This window comes from Phalangium opilio, unplaced genomic scaffold (genome assembly GCF_054372755.1).
Source record: "Phalangium opilio isolate 3A_F unplaced genomic scaffold, DU_Popi_V2 ptg000079l_1, whole genome shotgun sequence".
NCBI lineage: Eukaryota > Metazoa > Arthropoda > Arachnida > Opiliones > Phalangiidae > Phalangium > Phalangium opilio.
The window spans coordinates 1,285,037-1,306,153 of NW_028324187.1; the positions used below are offsets into that span (position 1 = coordinate 1,285,037).

The 21,117-nt window shown below is 38.9% G+C and overlaps 5 protein-coding genes across 8 annotated transcripts in view; 2 read left to right on the top strand and 3 right to left on the bottom strand.

The window, feature by feature from the left end:
• Positions 1-6,154, top strand: part of LOC149654089 (von Willebrand factor D and EGF domain-containing protein-like) — a 135,099-nt gene extending 128,945 nt beyond the window's left edge. For 3 of the 4 annotated variants that reach the window (XM_089845467.1, XM_089845468.1, XM_089845470.1), the window contains 20 exons: positions 120-193; positions 268-541; positions 659-873; positions 940-1,328; positions 1,456-1,788; positions 1,851-2,096; positions 2,155-2,294; positions 2,348-2,494; positions 2,562-2,666; positions 2,733-3,107; positions 3,166-3,379; positions 3,447-3,713; positions 3,775-3,897; positions 3,963-4,058; positions 4,132-4,227; positions 4,297-4,392; positions 4,459-4,746; positions 4,817-4,912; positions 4,973-5,112; positions 5,201-6,154. In XM_089845467.1, the coding sequence (XP_089701593.1) occupies positions 120-193; positions 268-541; positions 659-873; positions 940-1,328; positions 1,456-1,788; positions 1,851-2,096; positions 2,155-2,294; positions 2,348-2,494; positions 2,562-2,666; positions 2,733-3,107; positions 3,166-3,379; positions 3,447-3,713; positions 3,775-3,897; positions 3,963-4,058; positions 4,132-4,227; positions 4,297-4,392; positions 4,459-4,746; positions 4,817-4,912; positions 4,973-5,112; positions 5,201-5,227 (3,741 nt within the window). In that variant the 3' untranslated portion in view covers positions 5,228-6,154. The remainder of the gene's footprint in view (positions 1-119; positions 194-267; positions 542-658; positions 874-939; positions 1,329-1,455; positions 1,789-1,850; positions 2,097-2,154; positions 2,295-2,347; positions 2,495-2,561; positions 2,667-2,732; positions 3,108-3,165; positions 3,380-3,446; positions 3,714-3,774; positions 3,898-3,962; positions 4,059-4,131; positions 4,228-4,296; positions 4,393-4,458; positions 4,747-4,816; positions 4,913-4,972; positions 5,113-5,200) is intronic. The other variant, XM_089845469.1, reaches the window with a different exon arrangement.
• Positions 6,155-6,289: 135 nt separating this feature from the next.
• LOC149654093 (uncharacterized) lies at positions 6,290-10,746 on the bottom strand. The gene is made up of 7 exons (XM_089845171.1): positions 10,609-10,746; positions 7,822-8,660; positions 7,625-7,751; positions 7,450-7,568; positions 6,925-7,384; positions 6,613-6,759; positions 6,290-6,546 (listed from the first exon to the last, which is right to left on the bottom strand). Exons 1-7 carry the CDS (start codon positions 10,673-10,675, stop codon positions 6,434-6,436), a joined length of 1,872 nt encoding a protein of 623 aa, XP_089701297.1. The 5' UTR covers positions 10,676-10,746; the 3' UTR covers positions 6,290-6,433.
• Positions 10,747-11,047: 301 nt separating this feature from the next.
• On the bottom strand, positions 11,048-13,150 carry LOC149654094 (polycystin-2-like protein 1). Its single transcript, XM_089845218.1, has 3 exons — positions 11,648-13,150; positions 11,234-11,587; positions 11,048-11,173 (listed from the first exon to the last, which is right to left on the bottom strand). Exons 1-3 carry the CDS (start codon positions 13,148-13,150, stop codon positions 11,048-11,050), a joined length of 1,983 nt encoding a protein of 660 aa, XP_089701344.1.
• Positions 13,151-14,393: 1,243 nt separating this feature from the next.
• LOC149654095 (uncharacterized) lies at positions 14,394-17,812 on the top strand. Its single transcript, XM_089845473.1, has 2 exons — positions 14,394-17,263; positions 17,455-17,812. The coding sequence occupies exons 1-2, from the start codon at positions 14,409-14,411 to the stop codon at positions 17,810-17,812; spliced, it is 3,213 nt and encodes a 1,070-aa protein (XP_089701599.1). The 5' UTR covers positions 14,394-14,408.
• Positions 17,813-17,826: 14 nt separating this feature from the next.
• Positions 17,827-21,095, bottom strand: Ufl1 (UFM1 specific ligase 1). The gene is made up of 10 exons (XM_089845479.1): positions 20,889-21,095; positions 20,521-20,793; positions 20,334-20,448; positions 20,133-20,263; positions 19,855-20,063; positions 19,618-19,793; positions 18,752-19,553; positions 18,472-18,692; positions 18,112-18,409; positions 17,827-18,042 (listed from the first exon to the last, which is right to left on the bottom strand). Exons 1-10 carry the CDS (start codon positions 20,963-20,965, stop codon positions 17,906-17,908), a joined length of 2,439 nt encoding a protein of 812 aa, XP_089701605.1. The 5' UTR covers positions 20,966-21,095; the 3' UTR covers positions 17,827-17,905.
• Positions 21,096-21,117: the final 22 nt, after the last annotated feature.

Consider the following 21,117-nt stretch of genomic DNA (forward strand, 5'->3'; position numbering starts at 1 on the left):
TTTACGAACCATATAGCGGGAAAATTCCCGATCCAGACATTTTTATGGGGTTGTTTTTAACGACGGAGCTTAAGTTACGAAATTATTAAGTAACGCTTGACTTGGTCATTAATTTTTAGGTGACCACCACAAACATTCCAAGCAGTAGATGTTACGCCTTTACGGAACCGCATTTCATCACTTTTGACAAAAAGTACGTACGAGGTTTGAACTTACCGAGTCACGATTGTATTTAATTAACACGCGGGAAATTGGTTTTTCGAATAGGAGATACGATTATTACGGAACGGGTACATTCGTTTTGTATAAGAGCACGATACGTAACTTTGAAATTCATTCCCGTATTTGGCAATGTAACAATTTCCCATCGCTGGTATCATGTACTTGCGGTTTTGCTGCTAGGGAAGATAACGAACTCGTAGTAGTTGACACGTGTCACGGAGAAGTTCACAGCGCAACCCCTAAGGTGTCAGTCACGACCCTCGACGGAGAGAAACCAACCGTGAAACTTCTCGAGTCGAAAGAAGGCAAAGTGCTGACGGTACGGAATAATTTAATATTGCCTGGAGGGCTGGAGATAAGAAAAAAAATACCGCAATTTGTTCCGTGTCGAATCCTTTAATTACTGTGTGACGTGTTCCCATTAATCCAACCACAGGTTCTGTTTCCATCAGGAACGATGATTCGTGCTTATTTGGAATCGTGGGGGATGTCTCTAACCTTGCAAGCGCCTAGTTCCGATTACGGACATACCAGAGGCCTTTGCGGTATTTTCGACGGTTCCAAGTCAAACGATTTTCACGATATCAACGGAGCGCCCATGCTTTTTATTGACGAGTTTGGACAAATGGATGAATTCGTTAATGTTTGGAGGTAAGCGTTTATTTATATTTACATCTTTCAAGACATTTAACGCAACTATATCGTAAATATTTTTAGGTTACCCTCTGGGGACAGTCTCTTCGATCGCAACCCACCTCGCGTCAAGTCCATCAAAGAATCGTTCTGCACTTGCTACCAACCGATGCCTTTTGACTTGATGAAGTCCATGTCCCCGGCAGCCATTGATCGCACCAATTTTCTTTACTTGTTATCGTCGGCCAATGACATTGATTCCAATTGCGATTACGCCAAGTCTAACTGCATAGACACTTGCCGAAGAAATGATGACGTCAGCGTTCAACAGTTAATGGAGTTTCAAGATATCTCTAACCAATTTGTCCAAGCGGATTTTCGTGGAAACCGACTCAATTCCGGGAACGTCGGACTATCCTATTTGTTGAATGATCAACCTAAAAGAAACAGCAATAGTAGGCGAAAATGTTTTAGTAAGATTATAGCTTAGTTCCTGAATGTCTGTGTACAGATTGATTTTGCTTGACCCCGCTATAATGAGCTTAAATAAGGTTAAATGGTCATGATGACGTTTTGGTCACATTAATCTAATTACCACAGAAACTAAGAACAAACAACTGTTAAAAGGCGACTCTTACAAAGTCGGTAAGTCTCAAGTGGACAAGTACGTTCCCGAGTCGAAAAGCGAACGCTCAGACATCGCTTTGATGGTTGCCCCATCCTTCGGTCCAAGAGAAAACTATGTCTTCACCGGAGACATAAATTCCTTCGATTTCAACCCCGTAGTACCTAGATGGCCAACAGATAAAGGCTTAACTGAAGAGAAAGCCTTAGAATGGTGCCGTGAAGTGGTCCTCAACACCACAGTGGCTAAGGAATGCTCCGAATACTTGGGAGGCAACATAACCTTAGTTGTCGACGTCTGTATACTCGGTTAGTTGAGGTGATCTTGGTTTGATCTTGATGCAGGGCCTTATAATTCTCGTTGACTATAGATATAACTCTAATGGACGATTTATCATGGGCTTACTATTCCCTACCACTATTGGACGCCTTGTGTGAAGAGGCGGCGTTGAACGATAGGCTGAGATGGCCCAGAGATGCTTTGGGAAACGATGTTCCACCTTATAAAATTGTCAGCGCTATAAATTGTCCCAATGGTTGTAAACGCGGTACTTGTCAAGGAAATACTTGCGTGTGCCAACCCGGTTTCACCGGAGATGATTGCTCCCAGAGTGAAGGTGAGTTTTTTAAATGTGCCTCGATTAAAAGTATCCTTAATTGGATTATTTGGAGCAGAGAGCGACCTGCCTTTCGTAAGTGAGGCCGGGGAATTAGGGTTCTGTAACGTAGCCAAGACGCCCTGCACTGACGTCAGAGTGTCCGGTGGAAACTTTAAAGATATACCATCGTTATCTTGTATGATTACCGAAGCGCAGGTACGTCCCGAAATTAATTGATATCTTCTGGCTAATGATTAGTCGATTATCAGCCAGGTGAAGTGTCATGGCGTCTGGCTGAATCTAGCATGATAACTCCAGCTAAATATATAGATAAGAACCATGTTGAGTGTCAGTTACCAGTCTTATCTCAACTATCGGTTTACTTTCCGGGACCTCAAGTATCATACGAAATTAAGGTAGAATTCTCTTATTCATAAAATAAACTCAAACCGTGTCTGATGGATCAAAACCAACCAAATTCAGATCAGCAACGACAACATCAAATTCAGCGAAGCGACATATCTCACAGTATACGACTCATTTTGCCAAAAATGTTCAGATAGCCAACGACCGCGTTGCGAACCTCAAGTACGCAATTATTTGACTTTTTTTAGGTGAAATCTTACCTACGTTAATTACCGCTTGTCCTTGCAGACAGGGGCTTGTATTATAGCGAATAGCTGCTACTTGGCGGATCAAGGCAACCCTTTAAACGAATGCGACATTTGCGCGCCAAACGCATCCAGTAGTAAATGGACACCAAATCCTCGTAATACGGCTCCGGTCGTTCAGGTTCCACCGGAACCGCTAGAAGCGTACGAAGACGAACTATTTGAGTACGTATTTAAGGCGTACGACCCTGAAGGTGGACAAGTCAGGTTTGTCGTCAAGAAGTCGACGCCTGGTCTGAAAGTCTCGTCGGAAGGTGTGCTATCATGGAAAGCTCAAGCCAATATTCTAGACGATCACGAGCATTTAGCTTTATTGGTCCTAGACGAGTGTAATATGACAACCGAGTTCAACGTTCAAGTATGCGCTTTTGGAATAAGTATTTTTGGAAGTTGCATGTTCTTCTTTGTTCTTAAAGGTCTTGGTATTGCCTTGCGACTGCGAAAATGGTGGGAAGTGTATTAGGACGGTTCCAAAAGGAAAGGGAAGACCAAAATGTGAATGCCTCGATGGCTACTCCGGAAGCAGTTGCGAGATTTCATTAAACCCTTGTAGCTCTTCCCCTTGCGAAAATGGCGTCTGCACAAACGTAGACGGCGACTTTCACTGCGAATGTTCCCCTGACTACGAAGGTATGTTAATTAATGTTCTTAGTAGACAGAATTGCTGGTAAATCTTACGCAATTAACTCGTAAACAGGGGACTTTTGCGACATTCGAAAGTCACCTTGCGCATCGAACCCCTGCTTTAAAGACGTCATTTGTAACGATACCGATTCGAAAGCCATTTGTGGTCCCTGTCCCCCTGGTTTGACGGGAAATGGCTTCATGTGCAAAGAAATTAACGATTGTAAAAGCAATCCTTGTCATACTGGGGTCAAATGCACTGATTTATTAGCGCCCGAACGTGGTTTTATATGCGGACCATGTCCTCATGGTCAAACCGGAAATGGAATTACTTGCATGGGTAAGTCACTTAGTGCTTTTCACTCTTATTTGATCCTAAGTTGACCCTAATAAACTTTCAGACATCAAAACTTGCGATTCCGTTAACCCCTGCTTCAAGGGAGTTACTTGTTTGGTTACCGACGGAGGACACAAGTGTGGATCGTGTCCTCCTGGTTACAGTGGAGACGGTATTACTTGTACAGGTATATTGAAATGATTGCATCCAACCGTGATTTGTGCGCCACTTACTCGTAATTTGAATTCTTAGCTGTTTGCAAACAAGCTTGCCGAAGGCACGAAATCTGCGCCGCACCAAACAGTTGCCAGTGCAGGCCAGGGTACACTGGAACATTTTGTCACATCCGTAAGTAGCTTTTTAACCTTCAACTACAGGACGAAATTAAAACTATGTTCTTGATTTTAATGTTCCAATGAAGCAATCTGCCCAAAGGGTTGTATGAACGGAGGTTTATGTATTAGGCCAGAAGTCTGTAGATGCCCTTTTGGGTTTAAAGGCCTACGTTGCGAAACGCGTAAGTATATATAAGGCTTAAAAATAAAGTTACAATTATATTGTAAGTACTTGAAAAATACTCGTATAGCCATTTGCGAACCGTCATGTCGCAATAAAGGTCGATGTTTGGGTAGAAATACTTGCGCATGCCCTTATGGTTACGTCGGGAAATATTGCGAGATATGTAAGTCGAACTTAAGCCCGAGTCTCCAGTTGCAACTCGTATTTAACTGGCTTATCTTTAAAACAGCCACTTGCAGCCATGGTTGCTTAAATGGAGGTACTTGTATCGCGAAAAATAAATGCTCCTGCTCGGATGGTTGGACCGGTCCAACTTGTTCCCAACCTACCTGCAAGCAAGGCTGCTTCAACGGCGGAACCTGCCTATATCCTGGTTTTTGCGCATGCTCTCCGGGATATTTTGGTTCCGATTGTAGTTCGGGTGTTTGCTTCCCGCCTTGTCGAAACGGGGGTACTTGCGTACGGCTCAACGTTTGCTCGTGTCCTCAAGGGTGGATAGGAGAACGGTGTTCAACGCGTAAGTGAAACTACTCAGCACTCATCCGATCTAACCTTAATTCATTTGATTTTCGGTTTATTTCCTGTAGCTGTTTGCTATCCGCCATGTTTAAATGGGGGCAAATGTTGGAGACCGAATAAATGTTACTGTCCTTCGGGTTGGAAGGGCAAATTGTGCCAGAAACGTGAGTATTGTGGAAACTTAGACGTTTTTTACTGTAGCTTTAACATACTTAAATGCTTAGCCATATGCACAAACCGATGCAAGAACGGTGGTACTTGTATTGCCCCCAATCTATGCGTGTGTCATGGTGCCTGGACCGGACCAAATTGTTCGCAACCTTACCATAATAAATTGAATTTACGGCGATATACGAGGCACGAAGTTAGTACTTTCCTAATTAAGAGCCTTAATTATTAAGCCTGATCCACCTTAATTGTTAAGCCTAATCCACTTTAACCTATCTCTTCAGAGACATCGGACAACGCACGGTGGTTAAAGGAAGGCTAACAGACACTATTTTTGTACAGAAAATAAAAAACAAAACTCCCCAAAAAACCTAGAGCGATTGAACTGAAGATACGAACTAAAACCAACCACATCAGTCAACCAAAATCGAACTGAACTTTTTAAAGTAAAGCGCGGAAAACCCCCCATCCAAATCGGGATCATAATTTTTAATGAAAATCATTTCTTTCAATATATTTTAAATGTTTCGGTATCATCGAACTATAAAACCAGAAAAGGGGGTCAACCGTGTCTTGTTACCTAACTTATTGTGGCGTTTTAAGAAAGAACCAAGTACCAGTACGCGAAAGACCCTAGAGACAACAGCGGAGAAAACTACGAAAATGGATGGTGCTTTGGTAAGTTAAACAAATAGACCGAGTTCGAATCAGTGACGTCAGACTAATTTCTCCGTAAGTTATCATCGCTGTGAAAATCTTTTTATAAGTTCACGACCGATGGCGGATTATGGAGGTTTTAGGTACTATAAAATTGATTGAGGAACAATTGTGAAAATGATATCATAGATCGGTATCACTTTTGATGGCCAAAACACGTTGTTAGTCTATCGTTGACCTTTGACATATTACTCGCGCTGCCAAAGGTGAACGGTAGTCAAATTTAGATGATAAATGTGACGACGCCATTATTAGTTTAATATCGTTCTGGTGGGAAATGGTGTGAAATGGAATCAGAATATAAAACAAACAAACAAAAAAATAAATAAATTCGTGTCGTATTTTTCGTAGGGTTTTTCGTATAAACAACAAACAAACAAACAAACACACACGTATAATATTATTGTTCTTTCTAAATATAATTTTCATCTTGTTTTTTTTCCTCTATTCGAGAATTGTCGGGCATTTTTGTAATCTGAGAAATTTGATTGCATTTTATAATAAAATGGATTCATAATGATTATCTTTAGTTTCAGACACACGTGTATCAAGGCATATTTTTTTGGATATTTCGCTTCAAGGTATGAACTTCTAATCATAATCATATTTCGCGAAATTAAAATTTAAAACACTTTATTATATCACAGCATTTTATAATATTTGAAACTAGACGCTAAATTCGTTGCATTTTTCTTTTAAAAATAGTTATATATTTACAGGTATTTACATAAATAGTAATTAAAGTTTAATTAGGTTGGGGAATTTTATAACTTAAAATTAATTTTGGTTAGCGTTATAGTTTAAATTCTGGTGTCGTGACTGAAAAGAAGTAGAAAAGCCGCTAGGAGACAAGCGGCTATCGTCAAGGTTAGACTGCTACCTTCGTTGTAGGTTGACGCCAAATATTCTTGGTCTACCAATTAATTGTAACAGTTAATTACGAATATCCAGGTGAATTAATTTAGAATATTTAAATTACTTGAACAAGAACCGTTTCCCAAGTCTAGGAGGCTCATAATCAAAGAATCGCCCAGTTTTTTAGCCAGGTTTATGTTTTCGGGGGTCACGAAACTGACGTCATCGCATTCCGTGTGGTAACATTCTCGCATTCTGCCTCGAAACGGACCTATCAAAATTATAGGTAAGTGGGGGTGGTACTAAACTCCCAAAAGTAGGAATTGGACGACAAAGTCAAGCAATATGGCTTTCGTAAAAACATTAGGCCTAATTAGTCGGACTATAATATGTTACTTAATACTCGGGTTGTGTTCGAAAATGAGATTAAACTTGCCAGTATCCGTGATCAAGATGGATTTTAACGTTCTAGGATAGCTATCGGTGTTATTGTGGTACCAGAACATGGCGTGATCACTTCGTACAAAATTCATCCTCTTCTGCAGGACATCCATTGGCGGAATAACTCGTCCGAGGTCAACGGGCATATCGTGCAACATGTATTCGGGTTTGTCCAAAGATGACCAAGCCTTCTTCAAACTGCTGGTCAAGTTTGAATCGATGGCATAACGGGACATCAATGACAAGAAATTTCCAGTGTTTCCGTGATCCTGCACGTAGTTATTAACTGAAGGAACCGCTTCTTGGATATCTTCCGGCATGTCCTGGGATTTGTTTGTCGCGTTGTAATTCAAGATTGTGTCCAAAATGAAAGCTCCTTGGAAAGTACCGCGACCGGATTGCAAGACCATTGGAATCAAGTACTCGTTGACAAAGTGAAAACTGCCCAAACCACCCTGCGAGAACAATAAGTAATTAATCAAATAGTAATTGAAGAATAGCCAAAAAAGAAAGACTATACCATCTCTTCTTGATCGAAGGCGACGAACATGACGCTATTTTGAAACCTACATTTACGCGCCATCAAGTTCCTCATTATCTCCATCATCACTGTCATACCGGAACCATTGTCATTGACACCTGATAAGGTAAGAATTTTTGAGTTTTGAATTTCTTAAAGGACTTAGGGTATTTACCAGGGCTGTCTTTAAACGTGTCGTAATGCGCCCCAACTAGTAAAATGGCGTCTTGAGGAGATCCCGCGTTGTCCCCAGGGATAACCGCGACGATATTTGACCCTTCTATCTCAATATCACTACCATCCTATGGGAAAAAATTTAATGAACGTTAATCACAGTAACGGTAGCGTAATCGTAATAAGTTAATGATATACCGTCTCATTTTTGTCAAACTCCGTGAAATTATGCAAAAATGACTCGAAACCCATTGTCTGAAACTGTTCATAAATGTACCCTCGTATCTCATTCTTGGCTGTTGAATTGGTCTCGTCACTTCGGGGGGTATTGAAGACTGTGGTTAGCATTCGTTCAATGTTAGAGGCGCTTGTTTTGGGCATTTCGGTGATTTGAACTTTACGCGGTGGTTCAACCTTCTTCTCAACTTCAATGTTGTTAATCTTACGTTCTCGCTCCTTCAACTGTTCGGGGAAGTTACTGGGCTTGAACTCCATGGTGTCAAAACTGGGACTGTATCCCGCCCCGTAGCTTATTGAGGGTGGATGAATTTCATGGTGGACAGGGTAATGATGTACCGGTGGATGATGACTCGGGTATTGAACTGATTCAGGAACGTGATGTCCATTTTGCTTGGGAATTGGGTTATGTTCGGACGAAGGACGTCGAGCTGGTAACCCTAATGGTATTTTTAGATCCGATGGCTTTTTGATTTCTATCGGTTCCTCAACCTTTTTGGTAGTTTCCGGGGTTGTTTTTTCAAAATGATTTTGGTCTTCCAACGAATTTTGAGTGTGTCTGGTGTCAACTGTGTTGATGTTAACGTAAGGGCGTCGACCATAGTATCTTTGGCGTGGTTTAGGGGCTACTGGTATGGGAAAATGAGCTACTGGTACGGCGTAAGGTGGTCTGTAGTATTGTATGGGGTAAATATTTCTCGGACTCCATCCGAATGGTACAACAGCACGTGGCAATCTATTGGTCTGTTGTAATAAATCGTCGCAGCTTGCGAAGTGTTGGTTTAATACCAGTGTTAAGACTGTAACACAAAATATCGAGAAATTTGTTTGATATTCCCTTTATAATTAGGTAAGGTAAGCTTACGCGAACGAGTTTTTTTTTTAAATTAACCAATAACAAAGAGAGCAACATCTATGGCGTGACGGTCTGTGTGCGGTACCTCAAACCTGTCACTAAGTGTCACCAAATAAATTCTTGTTAAAACCGCATAAAAAGTCTTCGAAATAGTTCATTATTTCCATATAAATAAACGGAAAACTATATAAATTATTTCCATGTAAATTTTTTATAACTATTTCTAACCGTTTTCGTTTCGGCAGACTAATTAGATACAAAAGTGATGGGAAAGTAGTAGAATTAATTAATAATTAAGGAAACTAGTTTTTTCTTAAACGTCGAGTCTTCACAATGAATCTATTATCTTTTGATCGCGGTTGAGTACCGATGCGAAGAAACTTGATATTCCAAATGGAAAGTGTTGACTCGAAAGTTTATTTATTTATTTTGGTCAATTTAATCGCGACGGTTTTTTATAAGATAGAAATTCAAATAAATCGGAAAATAATATTTGGATAGTTTTTTTTACGTGGGGTATAATGACTGGGAGGTTTATTCGTAATCTTCCTGACTTCCTCTAAGCCAGGTTTAGAGGTTTTTAAGACCAGTTTTTTTTAAGCGGTCGTTATATATCAATGACCCAGAAAAGGTTCAGAAAACTTACATCGCTACATTATTATCTATTTTTCATTCCGCTTTTATTTTTAAAATATATACTTTTCATTATCGCCACCATTTTTAGTTCATGCCGTGCTACTTTGACATTTAAATATTGTTTTGATACATTTTCCCTAAGTTTAAAATTAGTTTTCATAAATTTTAAATTTGAATAGATGAAATGCATAGTTTAGGCAACAATTGCATTTAATCATACCAAGAATGTTCAACTGATTTTTAATACAGTTAAATTCTAGTTTTAAATGGCAGTATAAATGGAGTTCATAGCGAAAATTAAGTTCTAATATTTGCAGAGGTTAGGCAACATTGATTTAATCATAAAATGAATGTTGAACTGACATTTAATGCAGTTAAAATGGAAGTTTAAAAGGCAGTATATAATGGAGTTCATAGCGAAAATTAAGTTCAAATATTTGACGTTGAGAATTAGGTCTAATACAGCAGCTCAATTTTCATTTGAAAATTAAACAAATTCATGAACATTTATATATAAGGTTCTAAAAGGAGAATTTTAGATTTTGAAATATCACGTCACTTGGGAACCTTTTTCTTAATAAAGGCCTGAATAATTTGGCCCTAATTACTTTACTCACAACGAGTAAATTTAGGTTTATGACATTGGGAACTCTTAGACTAACTACATTTATTTAAAAGTTTAAAAATATACACGTAGTCTTTTAAATGGAATGGTAATTATAAAAAATTCTCTATAATGAGTAGGAAAAAACCTAATATAGAAACAGTCAATTTCGCACAAACAAAAGCTCTCTTTGCTTGATTTAACTCTTTTAAAATTGTCTCGCTTGAATAGATTAAAACGGATTTTTCATAAAGGTTATTCATTCGCTTTTGAACTGTTTTGCAAGGTCTAAAGTGACGCCATAATACCAGGGTAAGGACTAGGATGATCTCAAATAATATGTATAACCAAACGTGGATGGTATAAGTGAAACTTAACTTCAATTGAGGCTTAATTAAATCAAACTGATACCCTCAAAAATAAGAAAACCCAAGCCAACCCAAGCTGAAAAATAATCTAATAAGAACAATTATGAAAATCGTGAAACTGGGTGTTGTCATATACCCTAAAGGCAATTAATGACCCTAATATTCATAAACCACCTCCAATATTTGATAAATTAATACCAATTCGAATCTCCGTTAAAAACAGTCTAAACTTAATTAGAAAATTAATTTAAAAACCGAGAAATGGTTTCTACATTTAGGCTTACCTGAAATTAGCAGCGATACAAGCACTGTTTGTCCATGACGAATTGCGAGAGCTCTTGAACCGTGCATCCTTTGGGGTGTCTGGTCCTACTCCATATGAGAGAGTGAAACCGTTATGGAGGAAACCACCTGTTAGGAAACTAGTTCTAAAGCGTTTGTTCGACCCCAACGTAGTTCTAAGTGCAGCTGAGAGTAGTTCAGGGAAACCGGGCCGGGAGGGTAAAGTAATTTCAGCGTAATTTTTCCTCCATCCAAGAAGAGAGAGAGAGAGCTTTCAATTTCATTGGCCGTACAAACTATTTTAGATTGTGTTCTTTATTACTTTTTTTATTTTTATAATTAACTAAGGAAGAGTAAACTTGAAACAGGACACTTCATTTAGAAAGGAAGTTTTATTCAACACATAAAAGGAATTGTAATTGTAAAAAAGGTATGTTTAGACTAATCACTGGACATATCTAAGTTCGGCTGCCGGAAGGATTTTGCTTCAAGCACTTGAAGTCTCTTTTCAAGCAGAGAAATTCTTTCTTCTAAACTGATTTTGGTTTCAACGTTGACTTTTTCTTGCTAGAAGTTTATTTTTATTATAATTCCAAACCTAGATGTCAAATTGAGTTGAAATCTTACTTGTGGGGTATTTTTTCGACTTGCTAAGGTTCGTGGGTTCCTGGAAACAGCCTTGAACTTCTTCTCTTCCTTCACTCTTTGCCAATTGTTTAGGATATCATCTACATATTTCTGGTCAATCTCATACGCTTCATCTAAATGTCTACTGGCTAGAGCCGCGTCAACTTCGCTCTTGGTCATACCACCTTTACGCAAACGCATTATCCCTACCCTCAACTTTAACTTTTCGTATTTATTCTTTCGTCTACGGAAGCAGTCCCGACATTTCTTGGACATTTTTGCACCGGCTAGTTTGAAGTAATTGGGGTTTTGTACAACCGCCGTCGACTCATTCTCCTGGTACTCTTCCTTGACCTATGACCCAAAATTTGACAGTATTGTATAGATTTTCAACTTGTTGGTCTAAAACTTTACCTGAGTGTATGTGTCACTTATAATTGCCAAGAACATATTAGTAAGACAAAAGAAGACGAAAAATACAAAGCAGATAAAGTACAATGGACCTATGATAGGTTGCGCGTCTTGCATGGCTTCGAAGTCAAAGTCACCCAATATTGTTCTAAAGAGGGTGATGATTGCTTGGGGAATTGTCCGGTACTCTTTCAACTCAGTGCCAAAAACATTGCAACCCAATAGAGCAAACCCTAGATAAACGACAAGGAACATGATACCGAAGCCTAGAATCTCTTTAGCGCAACGGGACAAGGTGGCCGATAACTGGGCCATGGTTTGGTTAAACCTGATGTACTGGAAGACTTTGATCCAGGACAGAAACGCCACCAATCCAAAGGTGTATTGAAACTGCATCTGCCAGTATCCTAACTTCTCAAAATTTGGGTAGTTTCGGGGTTTAGCGATGTAGTTTGACACCAAGTGGTTGAATTTGTAGTACTTGTAGACGAAGAAAACCACGCAGGCTATGGACGTTGTTATGATAGTGACGTCGAGATAATTCCAAGGGCAATAGAAGTACGCTCTGCTCAAGACGCAGACTTCAACGATCTCCCTTAGAAGGTAGTAGCCGATTAAAATAGAGAAGACTATTTCGCATGTTAGGATAAAGTAGTCCATTTTCGATTCTAAATGGTTGAAAAACGCGGATTGGAACTCCCAGGATGGTGCAACACCACCAAGCGGAGGCATCTCAGCGACCAATCGGATGACGCTAAATATGTCTTTATTGGGATTGTAGATGACAAAGTCTAGAAAGACGACTCTGGTGGCTTGATCCGTCCATAAATTTTCTTTCATGTGCTTTAATTTTTCCTCTGCGCCGCTGAGTGTAATACCAAGATCCTGATAGTAACCACTTCCATCGTATGACGAGTACTTAGCCGCGTGTCCTTGACTGTCAGTTTCGGCTTCGGTACTATAAGTCCAGGCGGTCCCCACGCCAGGGCCGAATGGCTCAGTGGACGCTGTTGTACTAGTGTAATCACCGTAGCAAACTTGTACGGCTTTCTCGAAGTCTCTGACAATTTTACAAGAGTCATTACGAACTCGCAACTGTCGGAGTCTGGGAGATCCCAAGAGAATATTTTGATCTAAGATATAATTGTTATCGTCCTGGATTTTTGTTTCATTCGCTAAGAAAGGACTTTTTCTCGAATATACTGTCTTCAGAAAACGGTTTTCAAGAAAAAGCCATAGATCAGGAACGTTATTTAAAGTTTTGAAAGACGTTAAACCCTCAGAATCAAAGGGCTCCTCGATTAACGCCGTGAATAATGGATTCGTGAAGTAAAACATAGTTGGGGTAACCAGACAGACAGCAATCACAGTTGTTGTCAGTAAAAATACGAAATATATTATCACATCTCTGACTAAAATGTCAACTTTTAGTCCATAACGATCTATTTGAAGTATTTGAGTACCTTTTCCACAGAAAATATTGTAAAATCGACTATTATGTCCCATATTGGTAGAATTATCACTTTTACGGATGAGACACGTTAGGTTAACTTATTTGAATTTCTCTCAAAATGCCCCGAGAGTTGCATATGATCACGTGACATATTACCTATCCCCCCCGCGCGCCCTTTTCCAAGGGAAGGTGAACACCGCTACAGCGTCGGTCTGGCGGGCTCCTTCGCGAACAAAGGATTCTCCATTTCTCCGTAATTTTATTATCGCCGACAGTTTTCGGAATTTGTACGCGAAAGTCGGTGAATTTGTGATCGGAAATTAGTTTAATTAAGCCAAAATTGTCTTGTGGATTTTAAGGTATGATCTGTTCAAAATTCCATCGTTTTTGGGCATAATTATGTAGAGACGTGAAGCCCTCTGCCCAGTCTGCCTTCATTGTTAAGCCAAGGCTTACATAAACGCCATTTTGAAATTTTGACAAAGATATTTATCACGTTGTGTCTAAACATTTTAACAAGATTTTTTAACTATTTAACTTGTGTTTCAATGGTGTACTGTTAGTAAAGAACACCTACGTTTAGTCTAAAGTGTTTTTGAACTGTGTTAAACATTTTTTGGATCACCATAATCAAGAATTAGCCAACAACTACAACAGTGTGAAGTTTGTAAACACAGCTTCTTCTGTGGATTTTGAACCACATCGACTGAGGTGTACAGTAAGTTGACATATCTTATAAGCATGTTTGTTTCGAATTGTTTAACCTGGTATAAGACTGCATTATTTGGAGTCTTGCCTATTTGATTAGCATTTTGGAATTGTGTTGAGCTATGTTGCATTTTTAAAAGTTACGAGATGCACATCATATTCTAATTGCTAATGCCTCTAATTTGCATAAACCCAACCTACTATTAAGCTAGTTCCACAAACTTAGATGTGTTTCACATATATGAAAACAACCTACTTATAACACAAAATGTTCTACATTATTTTTTCATTTCATTTCCCCAATGATATCAAGGTGTTTGTACGTAGGGTTTTGTTTCTAAAATGTGGTGAGCCTACAAGCTAATGATACTGCTTAGTTAGTTACCCATTGCGTCATTAAGTATGTTAATTACCAATGAAATTTATGGAAATTATATAACTTTATTGCTGTAATTTATATTTATGTTCTGTTGACATAAATTCTTGATATCTTTTTTCGGTGGGGGGGGGTAGGTCAAAGGTTATTACATAGAGGTGGTTATGTACAAGGAATATTATGTAAGGATAAATTTTGAATCCTTTGGGATTTGAAAACTATCCGAAATGGTGCAGCTGCATTTTAAAACTGAACTGAATAGAACTGTATTCAGCTGCTTAGGTTCGTCTGCTAGAAAGCACGTGGAATTGAGTATTATGAGAGACGCGGGTTTTGAATTATTTAGACGCGAATTAAACATGGCAAACTATAATAGTCCGAGTAAAAAACATCACGGTCAACGAAAAGTTGTAGAAATTTCTAGCGCGTCGGATTCGGAACTCAAAGTAATCGCGGAATTTGAAAATACTTCCTTAAAAACTAAGGATAAACGTTCTAAAAAGAAAAAACGTAAAAACTCGGAGTTACTAGAAGTTACTGAAAGTAATGTTGAACCTAAAGGGGGCGAAATTTGGATAAACGAAATGGGTTTTTATCATGACGATAAAAGAAAACATTCCAAAAAATACGGAGGAAGTAAAAGTTATAAAACTTCTAAGGCGTTATTGGGCCCAGTTCATTCGCTTAGCGAGAGTGACAATGAAGATCATCATTTATCAAATGAAGCCCAGGTTGATTCAAACCCTTCACCTCGAAAGCCCAAAAAGAAAAAGAAAAAACACAGTGAAACGTTGGACAATACAAACACTGCAAGTGTTGATAAAGTGCCTGACATAACAAAGAAAAATCAAGTTCCTGATGTTAACTTAATTCATGTACTTAGTACCGATTATGATGAGCTTGAAATTCATTCCCCTTCCAAATTCAAAAAGAAAAAGCGCAAAAAGAATGTAAAAGATACTGAAAGTTTTGAAGTTGAAACTGATCAACATAGCGAGGAGAATGTAAGAGACATTTCAGCAAGTCAGGCAGTTGATAATTCATATTCCGGAGAGTTTGTAACATCCAAGAAGAAGAAGAAGTCCGAAAAATCCAGTGCAGATTTTAAAGACTCTCATAGAAACGTTGAAAGCGTCCAGGTTGGGAACTATGACTTGCTTGAGGAAAAGGTTTTTGGTTTCTCAAGTCCAAGAAAGTCTAAAAAGAAAAAGCGTGAAAAATCTGGGAAAGATTGTGTCAGTCACAGAAAGGAAGTTGAAACTGATCATAATGACGCCAAAATCTTGATAGACATTGCGGAAAGCCAGACCGATGAGGACAATGGGGTTGATTTGAATCACGTCTCACGTTCTGAGGAGTTTGCAACGCCCAAGAAGAAAAAGAACAAAAAATCCAGTAGAGATTCTGATAAAAACGTTGAAAGTGTCGAAGTTGTGAACCATGACTTGGCAGAGGAAAATGGGATTGGTGACTCAAGTCCAAGAAAATCAAAAAAGAAAAGACGTGAAAAATCTGGGAAAGATTGTGTCAGTCAAAGTAGTGAAGTTGAAACTAATCGCAATGACGCCAAAATCTTGTTAGACATTGCGGACAGCCAGACGGATGAGGACATTAGGCTCTCACGTTCTGAGGAGTTTGCAACGCCCAAGAAGAAAAAGAAGAAAAAATCCAGTAAAGATTGTAGAGACTCTGATAGAAACGTTGAAAGTGTCCAGGGTGGGAACTATGACTTGGTTGAGGAAAATGGAATTGGTGACTCAAGTCCAAGAAAATCAAAAAAGAAAAGACGTGAAAAATCTGGAAAAGATTGTGTCCCAAACAGTAGTGAAGTTGAAACTGATCATACTGACGCCAAAATCTTGATAGACATTGCGGACAGCCAGACGGATGACGACATGAGGCTCTCACGTTCTGGGGAGTTAGCAACGCCCAAGAAGAAAAAGTCCAAGAAATCCAAAAAAGAACGTGGGAACTCTGATATGAACGCTGAAAGTGAACAGATAATCGTTTCTGAAAATATAAACCGTGACTTGATTGAGGAAAATGCAGTTGATGACTCAAGTTCCGGCAAAACCAAAAAGAAAAAGCGTTTAAAGTCTCGCGATAACCACGCTGTTGTTGAAGTTGAAAGTGATCACAATGTTGCGAAAAATCTATCAGATACTGTTGACATTCATATGGATGACGAATTTATAGTTGATGATCTTACTACTCAACTTTCTGAACCAAACAAAAAGTCCAAAGAAGCTCGCAACGTTAGCTTTGCAAATACTGAAAGTGAAATTAATCAAAACTCCATCAATAACTTCATAGACACTGTATTAAATCACGAAGATGAAATCGCAACATTCGATATTGTCCAAAGTACGGAAGACGAAAACTGCGAAGAGACAGACCCATTGGAGGATTATGAAATGCCTTTCTTGCACCAAGTGACTAATAGCAATAGGCAGTTAACTTTGGAAAGGGTTAAAGAATTTAGAGCGCAAGGAATTCCCGTAAAAACGTCAAGATTTACACCGGAAGAGGATCGTGTTTTGAAGAAAAATATGCGAAGATTTCGAAAGCGATACGATATTAGTAAAGAAAATTTCGCTAAATACCTCGGAATAAATTGCTTCGCGGACGACGAATCAAAAGGATCTTCACGACTATCCCGGAGGAAAGCGAGAGATCTGCAGTTAATTCAATATTTGGGAAGAGGTTTACCCCATCGAACTCTTTTCGCAATTTACAGACGCGCTAGATTATTAGTGCCAATGAAAACGCGATACGTGCACATGAGTCAAGAAGAAACTAAGACACTTTTGAATTTGATCGAACTGCACGGATGCAAATTCAACAAAATATCCAAAATTATGGAAGTTCCTCCCACAAGATTAAGGGACAGATATAGGTATCTTCAACATCGTGAGAAAGGGCAGGCCAGGGGATATTGGAGTGATGAGGAAAACAAACTTCTTCTAGAAGCACTCAAAAAAGTACTGGGTGTGACTGAAGATGAACTTCGCGGGCGCTATACTAATATCCCTTGGCATGAAGTGGCCAAGTTGGTACCTGGTCGAACAGCGCATCAATGCAAGTATGTCATAAGTTTCAAAAGTACAATCTCCGGCAAAGTTTAAATGATCGTGGATCTATCATCGAGGTTATTATGACCTTTTAACCTCTTATTGAAGGTGATAGATACGGGGTCATTTAACGATGATCGAGACACGCTCTAGGCTAAACTTTCGAAGATATTAAAAAAAAATATTTAACCGTAACCAATAGTTACCATTGGGTGAAATCTTTTCGTTGGAAAATCCCGAAACATAAACGCCAAAGCTTTTCGAAAAGGGACACTATAAGGTACCTGGACTTGATACGAAACAGTGGCGTGCAACATGAAGAAGAAATAGATTGGGGTGACATTGCCAAACAGTTCGATGAAAAAACTTCCTACTACCATGTTCGAAAATTATGGAGCACCTTAAAGTCCTTAGTTCCTAGTAATATCTTGTACATGGAGTTAGACGATTATCTGGATTTTTTTGATCAACATTTTGCTGAGGAAAGAGCCAAGCTAGCGCTAGAACCGAATCTAGAAACCGATTCTTCTTCTGATGATGATGATGATGATGATGATTAATATTGTACGCCAAAAAATGTTCAAATAAATTTATTTTACCAGATAAACCCATACAGAAAATATTTTTGATTTAATCAGTTTTTTTTTTTTTTTTCATTCTTCACCAGTAGCGCTTGGCTTGCGATAGTTTGTAGCAGTTTCTTTAATTTTGGGTAATATCGCGTCCAGTTTTTGTTTCAATTCTTCGTTGGGTTCTCCCTCATTTTGCGAAAATAACTTTATGACCAAATCTAATAGAGTTACGCGAAATTAATAACTTTTCCTTGAAAGTTGTTTAAAAAAAACATGCGCATATTTACCTTGACATTCCTCCAATGGTTTGAAAACTTCATCAGGCAGTTGCGTTCTCAAAAATCCGATAACTTGGGGTACAAATTTTCCAGAGATATGTAACATGGTTCTCGTCTGTGTTTGAAACAAAAGGACAACAGCCAAATGCAAAGTCAAGGCAGGATCCGTTGTAGAGTTTAGTTGTTCGATAAGTGTTTGTTTGTTGATGGATAACGCTTGTCGTTCCCGTTTCTTGTCCATTTTCTTGACCATGAAGTCACCCAGTTCGCAAGCAGACTCTAATTGAGTCAAAAAGTCTTCAACGGTCTAAGGAGAAATGACAGCTATACTCTAATCAATTTCCGAGGGATTATTGTTGTATTAAGTACCTTTCCATTCAAAGTGTTGTGAAGTTTAGTCAGCGGTGTCTTTGTGGCTTCCGGGAACTTGTTTATAACTTTTTGGCGCACTTCAGGCGTACATCCAGTTGGCAATTCCGAAGGGTTTCCAATAACTCCTTGTTCAATCGCGATATGTCCTATCAAACTATTAACCAGCTCGGAACAAAGTGTTCGCAGTAAATGTTTGATGAGTTGAGTTTGTATGTCCTCTGTAACAACACGCGTTACATAAAGTACTCGAGATTAAAACTATTTATTATAAACTTACCTTTGAACAAGTTTATCCCCTTGCTATATAAATGAAGATCCGCGAAAGTTGATGTTAGCCTTTCTTGAAGTTCCGCGTGAAGTTTCCTTCTCGCGCTTCCAGATGCCAGGGATGAAGAAGATAAGAATATACTTTCAGCAACTTCACGGTATTTCCTTGTTAATGGTCTGTGTATATGGTCGGCTATCGCTTTTAACAGTTCATCTGGTGGACTTTCACCCCATACTTCGTGTAACTGTCCCAAATTCTCTTGTATTTGGTTTACAGTGAGAAACTCCAACTGATCGGTTGGTTTCCCGCCTTTGGTGGCTTGCGACGATGTATTTGACCTTTCATTATCATCTCCAGAATCGTCACTATCATCCCCACCACGTCCACCTCTGGCATTGTACTTCTTCTTAACTGCCTTGGACTTTGATTCCCGGCCTTGCGTTCCACCACCAGTTTTACCACCAGCTGAAGCTTTCTTTCGACGGTCGTCTTTCTTGTCTTGTTTCCCAACTCCTTTACCACTCTGTTGAACTTCCTCCGCGGCTCTATCAATTTTAGAAGCGGTAGACGACCCTCCAGTTTGTTGTTGTTGACTGGGGACAAAGATGTGTACCCCCTTTTGTATGTCATCTTTAGCTTTTTTCTCCATGATGGGTTCAAAGTGTTTAAGGCAGGATTGTAACAGGGCGTCACTGACTATCATGGTCTCGCAGAAAACGAGTTCTTTGGAAGCTTGTTTCGATTTTGATTTTAGGATGGATAAGACCACTTGATGGGCGTCTTCAGTGCTCAGTACAGATGGAAGGATTGGCTAGGGGTTTGAGTTTAGTTTTACGGCACTCTGGCCCAATCTATGCTATAAGCAACCAATTTACCTGGACATCGACCCATGATCCGGTTACAATAGCTTCTTGTACGGTTGACTCGACTTGCTCAAAAATTGCGCTTCCAATGCAACACGAACTCAAAAAGATTAGTTTTTCATTCTTAAACCTTCTTTGAATGTAGCTTTTGATTTCCTGGATACCCAATCTTGCCAAAGTGTCAAATTCTAGACCAGCGTGTTGTAAGTTTCAGCGCAAAGTTTCAAGTATTTTATTGGAATCACTAACCCAAGTATCCGTTTTGTTTGAAGAAGTTATCAACCCATTCATTCTGAGATTTTGCATAGATGTTGGGTATGTAAGTGGTACGTTCATTAACCCTTCCACCACTAAGAGAGCCTGGTATTCTTCCCTCTTTTACCAATTCCTCGCAAATACTGAAAAATAGTCTTTCTGGGAACCCAAAGCGACTGATAATGGCTGAAACTTGTACAGGTCTATAGTAATCAAGCTAAATTAGTTTTGCCTTTAAAACTGGAGGGAGCATAGTGTTCTTTGGGAAATACCTAGTCACTGCAGATAAAACTCCGCGTATGACTGCTCTGTGTTGGGCAACGTAAGATTCGGTAAATATTGTTCTAGGGTCAAATTGATCCGCTTGTCCTTGTATGATAGTCCCTAATCTTTCATTGACAACCTGATTAATGTTAATTATCATTAGATAAATGTATTTTTAGGAGACCGGAGTGAAACATTTTATAAGCTACTTTATGCAAAAAATCTCCAGGTAGATCGTATAGCTTAGTCAGCTCTCCAATAGTGATTTGACCATGTTGTTGAAGTTTTTCATTAATTTCTTCAGCTATTCTATCCAAATATGATCTAGAAATTGTGCATTTTCGCACAGTTTAGTCTCTTAATCCCTCTCTAAATTAACTACGTTTTTGCTCAAACCTATCAACAAGCTGTCCCAAAACAATTGTTACGTCCGGTTCTTGGCTGACAAATTCGCCAACTTTGCCTTCTACATGACTCAAGTCAACATTCAATATTTGAGCTAAATCCACTAAATTTATTCTTCCATTGTGAACGTAGAGTTCATCGCGAATTTCTTTGAGTAGGTGTTCAGGTGTAATGTATTCTTTGCCGTCAAGCGTAAAAATTACCTCGATTAGTTTTAAATCGATTAATTTTTTAACGATTTCGATGCAGTTCCTCTCTGATAATCTATGGAATAGGAATTAGAAATCTTGCGCCAAGTCGCCAACTGCACTGCCACATCATTATTTAAACCAAGGCTTACGATTTTATTTTAAACTAACCTTTGAATTGTGCTGCTTAATTGAGCTCTTTGAAAGTCCGCTGCTAGTCTCTTAACTTCTTCCCAGTCTGTACCCATTTTTAATGGCTATTTAAATTAGTTAATTAGAGAAAACAAACTTGAACGTTCGCAGATGTTATGTTAGAGTTGCACTTTCTGTTTCCTAACCAACTGGTGAAGAGTTTAGGCACTAAAAACGTAAACAAACGCACATGGTTTCAGCTATAGGT